Source organism: Rosa rugosa, chromosome 4 (assembly GCF_958449725.1).
Source record: "Rosa rugosa chromosome 4, drRosRugo1.1, whole genome shotgun sequence".
Classification (NCBI taxonomy): domain Eukaryota; kingdom Viridiplantae; phylum Streptophyta; class Magnoliopsida; order Rosales; family Rosaceae; genus Rosa; species Rosa rugosa.
The window spans coordinates 5,728,640-5,738,837 of NC_084823.1; the positions used below are offsets into that span (position 1 = coordinate 5,728,640).

The 10,198-nt window shown below is 36.7% G+C and overlaps 1 protein-coding gene across 1 annotated transcript in view; it reads right to left on the reverse strand.

The window, feature by feature from the left end:
- The window catches only part of LOC133707359 (uncharacterized), a 37,187-nt gene that overhangs the window by 16,238 nt on the left and 10,751 nt on the right, over positions 1 to 10,198 (reverse strand). Inside the window, exon 6 of the mRNA XM_062132916.1 lies at positions 8,116 to 8,220. Coding sequence (XP_061988900.1) covers positions 8,116 to 8,220 — 105 coding nt within the window. The remainder of the gene's footprint in view (positions 1 to 8,115; positions 8,221 to 10,198) is intronic.

The window sequence follows — 10,198 nt, forward strand, 5'->3', positions numbered from 1 at the left end:
GTGTGGCTGATAAGGAAATTATAACCAAGGCGGTGGCACAAGCGATCCCCTCTTATGTTATAAACTGTTTTGAGCTTCCAAAGCACTTGTGTGATGAGATGCATCGATTGATGGCACTATGGTGGGGAGGGGATGATACGGTGAAGAAGATTCATTGGATTTCATGGGAGAAGCTTTGCATTCCAAAAAATGAAGGCGACATGGGGTTTAGAAATATGCATCATTTAATTTGGCTCTTTTCGCCAAACAAGGATGGCATTTGATTCAGCAACCGGTCTCCATTGTGGCTAAAATCCTCAAAGCAAAGTACTATCCTAATTGTTCGTTTATGGAGTTGGAAGTGAAGGGAGGGGATTCCTATACTTGGAGGAGAAGTGTTGAAAAAAGGCTTGAGGTTTCAAGTAGGAGATGGAAGGGGTATTTCAGTTTGGCACGATCCCTGGGTGCCACTACCTTATTCATTCAAACCTTATTCAAATTTGATGGAAGGGACCGAGGATTTTGTGGTAGCTGATCTTATTGATGAGTATAGTCGGGAGTGGGTAGTGGATCTCTTGGATGAACTGTTCACAGGTCATGACGTGAGGTAGACACTATTGCGTCAATTCCCTTAAGTCTTCGCAATTCAGAAGATAGATTGGTGTATTTATAATGTCATAAGTGGCTACTACATTTTCAATAAAGCACAAATATTGGTGAGGGATTGTGCTTCAGGTTCTTTGGCAGTGGAAGGCGGTGCCTGGAGGATTTATTGGCAGATGATATGGGGTGCTTGTGTTCCCCCAAAGGTCAATGTGTTTATGTGGAAGCTACTGAAAGGTATATTGCCAACCAAATGTGCTGTAGCACAGCAACATGTTTCCCTCCCAAAAGTGAAGTGTACGTTCTGCATGGCTGCATGGGAATCAGGTACACACCTGTTTAAAGACTGCCCAGTGTTGCTTTGCTTTTGGTTATTTGGGGCTTTAAAATTAAACCACATTGAGCACCCAGCCATGACTCTTTCTTCCTGGATGCTGGATATGCTGGACACATTGTCCTCTAACCAGCGAGATTTTTTCTTTGTGGGTCTGTGGGCTGTTTGGGCTGAACGTAACAAGATGGTGTGGAAGAATGATGTTTTCACTACTAGAATTATGCTCATAGACATCATGAAAATTACATCGGTGAGAAATACACGCGATGTAAAACAATGTCATTAACATCGATTCCTCAAAAACCGATTTGTATGCATATAACTGACATCGGTTTTGAAATTAGCCGGTGACAAAACTTTTGTTTGAATTTTAAAAAAAACGCGGAGCGGCTAAGTTAAAATTTTTTAAAGAAGCGCGGGGGAGGAAAAACTCATTCCCACACTTAGACATATTTGGACTAACATTGACTTCAGCTTGCCCTAACACTATTCGACCAAACCTCCCTTTTCTCCTTCATTCTCCGCCTCCTACAAAAACCATCCTCTTCGCTCTCCGCCTCCGCCTCCGACCACAACCCTCCTCCTCGTCTCCGTTCTCTGGCTACAATCATAATCCGACCCTCCTCGTCCTCCTCCTTTTCCTCCTCGGACCAGCTCCTCTGCTCAAAGACGGTGAAGAGAATCAACCTCTTCGTTCTCCCCCTCCGACAAAAACCATCGTCCTCTTCGTTCTCCTCCTCCTACCACAACCCTCCTCCTCGTCTTCATTCTCCGGCTACAATCACAACCCGACCCGCCTCGTCCTCCCCCTTTTCTGCCTCGGATCAGCTCCTCTGCTTGAAGACGGTGAAGAGAATCAGAGATGGAGGTCGGGGTTTTGGAGTAAATTTGAGCTTTTTGTCATAGGTAATTGACGAATTTGTTCAATGCATGTCTTCGAAGGATTTGTGAGTCCTTAATTCACTGATCTGATTTTGTTTCTTATTTTGCTTCCAAGCATTTGTGTTTCATCTACCGAAGCTTTGTGGGCTACATTCGAGCTTTCTGGGCATTCATGTTCTAAGCTTTCTGGGCATTCTGCATATCTGGTTCGCTCTCTCTCGATTCTTCTCATTGTTTGTGATTGATATTGGGAAATTTTTGCGCTTTTGTTGAGGGAACTTCGAACTGTGTTATCTATGGTATCGTATTTTGAGGGGTTTACGCTTGTAAAAGTGCATGGGTCCAGAAAGATTTCATGATGAAAGCATAGCTGAGCTCATTTTGCTATACATTTTTTTTTTACTCTTTATTTCCTGAAAAATCTTGTCTTTTTCTGTGGATAATTTAAATGGGTGATGACTTAAATGCACTGAATGCTTTGAAAGTTACAAACTCATTGAAAAGGTTTGGCTTTTAACTTGGATTCTGAATCGGTGTGTTTTTGCTGCTACTTGTGAGTGCCTTTTTTTTTTTCCCCTCTCAGTGTGGAATTGCTTTTGGGTTTTTTGTAGTTAATGAATCGAGCGTCGGGCAATCCAAGGCGAAATGTGTGTGTCAATTTCTTCAGGAGCTCAATGATGCTGTTAAGGCTAAGTTTATAGAGGAATATCCAGAGACTTTGATTCAGATCAACCCTCCTTCTTTTCTCAGTTTACCTTGGTTGTGGCCACTCAGGTATGGAGTAGTGTTGCTGCAATTGAGTTTTCGTTGCGAAAGTAGATTGTGGATGCATTGTCTTCTATTGTTTGTCCTCTTTTTGTTTAATTTAGTGTTTCATTCCTGGTTTGAATTGGTTTTGATTGTTAGCATCTGCCTTATTGTATGTGTATGGATCAGTTTGGTTACTCATATGCTTTGCACGCTATTCTTTATTGTAAAACCTGCATAGTTTTACTCTATACTTATCTCTTACTGTTTTTGGATAGAGGTTTGCTTTAGTTTTATTTGTTCACTTCCAATGGTTTTATTTCTTATCATGCACTAGATAGAGTATGTATTGAAATATCGGTTTTTAATTCCTCTTGTTGTTTAATCATATTTCTTAATTTCTATTACCGCACTTGTTAAAGCAATATCTTTGACTGCCTTTTGTTAATTGCATGATCAACTGATGGAAGATTCAATGGTGAAGCTAGACAGAATATGTAGGGATGTAAATGTGCTATTGATCTTTGCTCGCTCTTATGGCCTTACTAGGCTTGTCCGTATCAGTTTGAAGGTAACATGTTGAAGTTCGTTGTTGAAATTTTTTTCCCTATCTTGTTATTCTGGAAATTGAGGATAAAATTGCTATATTATATTAAAGAGATAATGGACACTATGAGGGATGACAAAATAAACAGTTCAATGATAATAGACAGGTTCCTGATTGATTACTTCACAGCTTATGGTTGGTTAGCTAAATAACAAAGTACTTATATTAATGCAGTATTGATTTTATAAAGTTATAGGTATAAGTCCTTTTCTTTGAATCTAAACAGTGATATGTTCTCCATTTTCTCTATGGCTTTCTGGGGGCAGGAACATACTGTGATTGAGTCCAAGCCTGAACCTTAATTTCTTGGATGACCTTCGTAAGCTATGTAGAAGTTTGTTTATTATAATATATTGGGCTTGAGTTAAGATGAAGATCAGTGTTTGAAATCACCTGAACTTATGTTCTGTGTGTGTCTGCTGAGTTCATGTTATGGGGGAGTAGTTTCTTGAATCTATGCTAAATGATTATTTTTACAACAACTGGTCGATGCATAATACTTGGGTCCTATATGTTTTGGATTTCCTCCTTGCAAAATTCCAACTTATGCAGAAACTTATCCCTCAGGTGATTTGTTTATTTTCTTTTCGTTTGATTTGCTTATTTCTTCTCAACTCCAAATGTCATATTATAAACTTGATGAGACATTCTTTTTTATTCAATGCCCATTCCCCCTGGTGTAAATAACCAATCTAATGGGTGGAGATGGGTGGAGATTTGGGGATATATGCGTTCCCTGAAGAAGACAATTATTCTGAAGCTTTGAGAATTCTAAAGGTGAGTGAATTGTGTGGGGTTTTCTGGTTCGTGATTTCATTTTAGATCTTTGAAATGCTGGCTTGGTTTCTGGAATCTAGGTCTTACTGTGTGTGTGATTTGGCTTTGAATTGGTGGAGTTTGAATGAATTGAGTGCGCAGGGAGCTTTGTTTCAGATTTGAACTTTGTTTGTTTTCCTAGAAAAACAATATCAGAGATTAAACAAAAAGGAGATGGTTATTTTTTTTCTTTTCTTTTTTCAAGTAGGAAGTAATTATTACGTTTCTCTAGCTTTATAACATAGACAATGAAGCTCAATGTTAGCCCAACATGTGGCTTTGGTTCGGAGCATTGTTGAACCAATTAGTAACATTGTCAGAAAGGTAAACCACAGTGAAATAATATAAGCTTATTATTATTGGTTTAGCTATGGTGCAGTTTACTTTCAATGTGAAATTATATATATGTGTAATGCAAGTTTGAGTGTTGAAGGTATTTTAAGCAATAGCGAACAGGAAATACAAGTAATAGTTAGTGAAAAAAAGAGAAGAAAAAAAAAGTGACAATTAAAGCCTAGTTTAGTGCTAAGTTTGTATTTCATTTTCCCTAGTAAAAGTAACAAGCTAATGTCAGTTAGATAGCCATATGTTCTGTCTATCACCATTTAAATCACATACTCTCTGGAGTAGTTAAATTACATTTTTTTTTGTTTTTGATCATGAAGCATCTGTTTTCTAATTGATTCGTTGATTCTATAGGAGTTATAATGCGATGGTGGAAATATGCTACGTTGTCGGGAATTGATATCAGTTAATAACTATATTACTTCCACTAGTAAATATGGGCACCATTCACTAAATATTCTGTTTATCGGGACCATCTACTTATGTGAAATCCTCTCTGTTTTTTTTTTTTTTTTGAATAAATCCTCTCTGTTTTTTATATAACATGAAATTCTGGGTGTCTTTGTCTCATCATATGTATATTTATTTTTGGTTGAGAAAACTTTGGTATAAATACTATTTTTAAGGAGAGAACTGGAGCTTCTGTAAAGGTTTACCCAGTCGGAGTTCTTCACGGTGAGGCAGTCCAGATTTTTCAGCACCGTTAATATGAAATTCCGGATTGAGAGTTTGAGATGAAAGACCCGGTTCAATTTACTTCAGAAACTGATACAGGGTAAGGGTTTAGCTGTTGATGCTTAAATTTATCAATTTTGTAATTTTCATTCTCTATATTAATTTAGCAATTGAAATTGGTCGGTGCTTTTATGCTTTATATGTTTCAATGTGTCCGGAATCCAGCATATTATACATAACCTATAGTTGTATTCTCCCTGTTTTGGAATTAATTGTCTGGAAAAGAAGATTCATTTTTGCTTTTCAGTTTTCCTCTTCAGAGTACAGTGGGACATGGAGAAGTGCAATTTTATACAAATGACCTCGGCTTTGTTTTCCACATGATTCGGTAATCTCTATCTCTTGTGTTAATATTTTGTACATTGATGAATTTGCTCCTTTGAAATTCTCAACATGCTTGAAATGGACAGTTCCGTAGGCAGAAACGAACCTTTAACTATGTATGATATCTCTCAGCATAAGAAAGGGGCTGGTATGATATATCTTGGTTTTACTCAATGGTAGGTTAAATTGTTTTTATCAGCTGGAGGAATTCAGTGCCTTGAACCATCCTGAATACTTTATGCTGAATATGAATGAAGTATGTAGGTAATGCATAGGGTGAAGAAGATGGTTAATGATTCTGTAGCCTTCCTCTCTCTCTCTCTCTCTCTCTCTCTCTCTCACACACACACACACACACACACCATATTGTTTATAACTTGGGAAATACACACATGCACCAGCTTCTTAGTGTGACTAGTATATATATATATATATATATATGAACCATGCTTTTGTAACTTTGTTGTCCTCCTACCCTTGACTGATGCCAAATTAATGTAAGGAACGTACCTTGAAGCTTTATTCATGTGCATTTAATATATTATACTTCTCTGACCCTAACCTAGCCTTCGACTCTTATCTTTGTGAAGACCAAACTAAAACCTTAATTTGTTTTGTACTATGCGGCCAGCCTAGAGACGATTGCTTATCTATAATCACGAACCCTTTTACCTGATGATTATGACTTATGTTATTCTATATCTTTTTAGCGGGCAGCAAAGACTTGGAAAGGATACACCCAAGAACAACTTGACAAGGTGCACATTGAAGTGGCTGACTATTTACAGACTTTGCTATAGATGGAGACTAGCAAAGTGATTTTGAGTAAGGCTAGCTAGATTTTTTTGAACCATTTTGGAGTAGTTGTATTGTTGCAGCAGCTGCGAACAAATCAAATAAACTACATGTAGTTATTGCAATTGTATGTTGGATACAAATTAATGCAATGCCCCATATTCAAATTATTTGGGATTTCATGTTGACAAATGTGGATTAGATAGATGCATTCTAGCAGCAATTACAAAGTTAGTGGACATCATGCTCATGTAAAGGACATGATGTATATACATTTATTTCAAATCAGTATTAAACTACAAAAACGATGTCATTAAAGAGATGATACATCAGATTGGAAACAAAAATCGATGTCTCTTTATTCAGTGCATCTAGTTATTAAGTAAGAAACGATGTAAAATAACGCAATGGACATCGACTTTTTAAGTAAGAAACGATGTAAAAAAACGCAATGGACATCGACTTATTCAGTAAGAAACGATGTAAAACAACGCAGTGGACATCGATTTATTAAATGAAAAACGATGTCTAGTATAAGTATGAACATCGGTGTCAACCTCAAAAACTGATGTTTAATATAAGCTTGCACATCACTTTGTAAAAGGAAATGATGTTTAACATAATAATGAACATCGGTCGAGTAATACAAAAGAATGTAGATTCAATCTTAAATAGTTTGATTTATGGTAAGTACCCGTAAAGCTTATAAACAGCAGGCAAATTTCAAAAATACCGATGTGTAAGAATATATTACACATCGTTTCTAGAATGAGTAACGATGTTAAAATGAATACTAGTGCTATTGGACCTATATTTCGTTAAGCAATAAATGCATAAATATGAAGGTTTAACAATATCTAAAAACACCAATTTGTGATCATAATAGCAGTTTAACATCGATTATAGAATCTAATCCGATGTTTATCGTAGTATGGGACATCGGTTTTTAACCGATGTCTATTTTTTGCCGATCTTTTACATCACCCACTAACACATGTGTACAAATTTTTTTTTACATCGGTTTCTGGCCGATGTATATGAGAAAAATTCTAGTAGTGTTTCCAACCTATATTGTTAATTGAATGGGCTGTACGTCTCCTTGATGATTACCAGAAGTACCATCTGAAAGCTATGATATAGAAAAAGAGGCCATCTATGAAATGTTAATGTCCATCCAGTGGCAGGCTGAAGATAAATGTTGATGGGGCTTTTAGAGCGGATGTTGGTTGTGGGGGTATTGGTGCAATGGTTAGAAATATGATGCTGGCATGGGTATTTCTGCCTTGGCTATCTAAACCTTTTCTACTTGCACATTCGATTCTAAATATGGAAGCTGAGGCGTGTAGAGCTGGTCTTCTACTTAGTATTCACCAAGGTTGGTTTGAAATTGATATTGAAAGCGATTCTGCCATCCTGATTGCTGCACTCAATAGTGGAGAGAAAATTTTTTCGAAGGTAACTCGGATTCTAGATGATTGTAAGGATTATATGTCTTCTTTTCAATCTGTTAGGATTCGTCATATTTACCGTGAAGCTAATGGTGTTGCAGATAGGCTACCACACCTAGCTAGTTTATTTTTTATTGATGATGTTTGGTTAGATGAGACTTTTGTTATTATTCAGGACGTTCACTGTAAGGATTATTCTAATAGTGCTTTATATAGCTCGGGGTTCAGGTATTATGTCCCCCCTCCGCGATGCAAGTTTCAAAATCAATAAATGGAACTGGGTGTGGGGCTAAGCCTAACCCCTTTCACAAAAAAAAATATATATATATATATATATAAAATAAAATAAAATAAATATTATAATATATGTTTGTTTACGATTTTAAAGGGATGGATGGTAGAACAAGGTAAGAGATCTTGGTAGTGCAGAGAAAATTATGGTGCAGATTGAAGATCTCTCATCAATATGTATTATGATGTTATGTACATGTACAACGTACCTGAGGAAATGAAATCCCTTTTATTGCTATGATATTCTTTTGATTCGGCAACACTTATAGATATATCATGAACGTTAACATGATCAACTTCTCGTATGTATATACCTATTGCATAAAAATTGAATCGTTAATTTGAAATAAGAATCTTTGATGTAATGTATATTTCAAAGTATGAACATTACAAATACACTTGGTAATTTTATCAATTTGTGGATACCCACTTATATTTTAAATATTATAAATTGAGATTAAAATTAATATACACAAACTCTTTAATCTTAAGCTTTATTATAGCACCTGTTAAATATATACAAATTTCAGCCCTAAATCCAAACATTTCTTTTAAGTAATGTGGCAGAGAAAGTGATTTTAACAAAAAGAAAAAAAAAACTAACTAACTAAAAAAATGAAAACTAATGAGGATTAGGAAAATTTGAAAAGTGACAAGAAAATATAACTTAAAAGTAAATAGTTTACTTCATAGTGCATCGAGTCCTTTTGAGTTAAAACTCAACACTATTAAAATATCAACAAAAGTATTTCACTTGGTCATTTGGTGATCTATAAAATTTTGTGGTAACACAACCTTTAGATTTAAGATCAACAGTTGAGATTAAATTACATAAAGTGCAGTCATTTAATCTTAATTTTTAATAATTTGGTAATCATGTAAATGGCCAAGGCATAACAATAGGGCTTGTCGAGGCTCCCACCTCATATTTTGATGAGAGATCTTTCTCATGTTCTGGACTTCGAACAACTTCATATTAAAATAGGAAGAATTTTAGAAACTATAATACCTAAAAATTCGTTATTAATTTCTGATGATTTTTCAAAAATTATTAAGTTGGTCGCTAGTACGATTTCGTGGTTCGAGGGTGAAATGAAAGTGTTTCGGACAAGTAATTAACTCTTTTTGAGAGGTCAAAGGGTTGACTTTTATTTATTGGTTCTCACCAAAAACTTCATTCGCGAAAGTTGTAGAGCGCGTCTATACAAATGTACATGCGGCACGCGTAAATTGGAGATGGTATGAGAAAGTTATGGTCAGAGGAAGTTATTTTCTTTTTGAGAAATTTTAGTAAAAATTGAGAAAATCCCAAAGAGAATATCAGATTTCCCTTTTTGGAAAAATTCTAGATTTTTCGGGAAATTCGCTCCGTTCTCTCTCCTCCAGAAAACCCTAACCCGAAACGGACCGCCGCCGACCTGACCGGGCATTTCCGGCATCGTTTGACGTCCTTTGGCCAAGCAATCACCGTAGACCGACTGATATCCATCCCACTGTCGTCTCCACTGGACTGGTTTTCGGCGATTCAGGCCGGAAATTGCAGATCGAAGAGTGACAGTCGACTACTATGATTCTACTCCGTTTCAGCCGATTCCAGTGGTGGCTGAGCTCGAAACATACCCAGTTTTGACGCTCTCTTCTCCTGATCACATCCATACCATCCTTGCAACACGATTCGCCTTGGTTTGACGGGAATCTGGAATTGAAGTTCAAACGGCGATTTGCACCGATTTCACTGTCAAGCTTGATCCCAGCCGATCAAGGTCGAATCCGCTTTAGCTCTAGGTATAAAGTTTGATCCCCTTGTTGTGCTCTACATTGTGTACGGTTGGATTAACCTAAAATAAAATCGGAGTAGCGACGCGTGGGGCCTACACGCAACCATTGACTGTGGCTCGTGGTGGCTCGTGGCGGCGCGTCCGGCCTCTGTTGGAGCAGATCCTTGCTTCGTTATCATCTACTCGTCAATATGAGCATTTTGATATGTGATTTGCAGCATTTGGAGATCGTTTGAGCATTTGGAGGCCGTTGGATCGTCCTTCTTGTTTGAGCGATCTAACCCGAGGAGTGTTCCGGAAACTTTGAGTGGTAAAATAGTATTTATCAAAATAAATATTTGTTTTGAAATATATGAACTTGATCATCAACGGTTCACGTGTAAGTTAAAATAATATTTTGTTATAAAATGATTTTCGAGTAGTGTAATTTGTAAAACTATAGTTAGTATTAGTGGCACCCCCTGAGTGGATGACTACGTGTGTGTGTGTGTACGTGAAATATATATATATATAT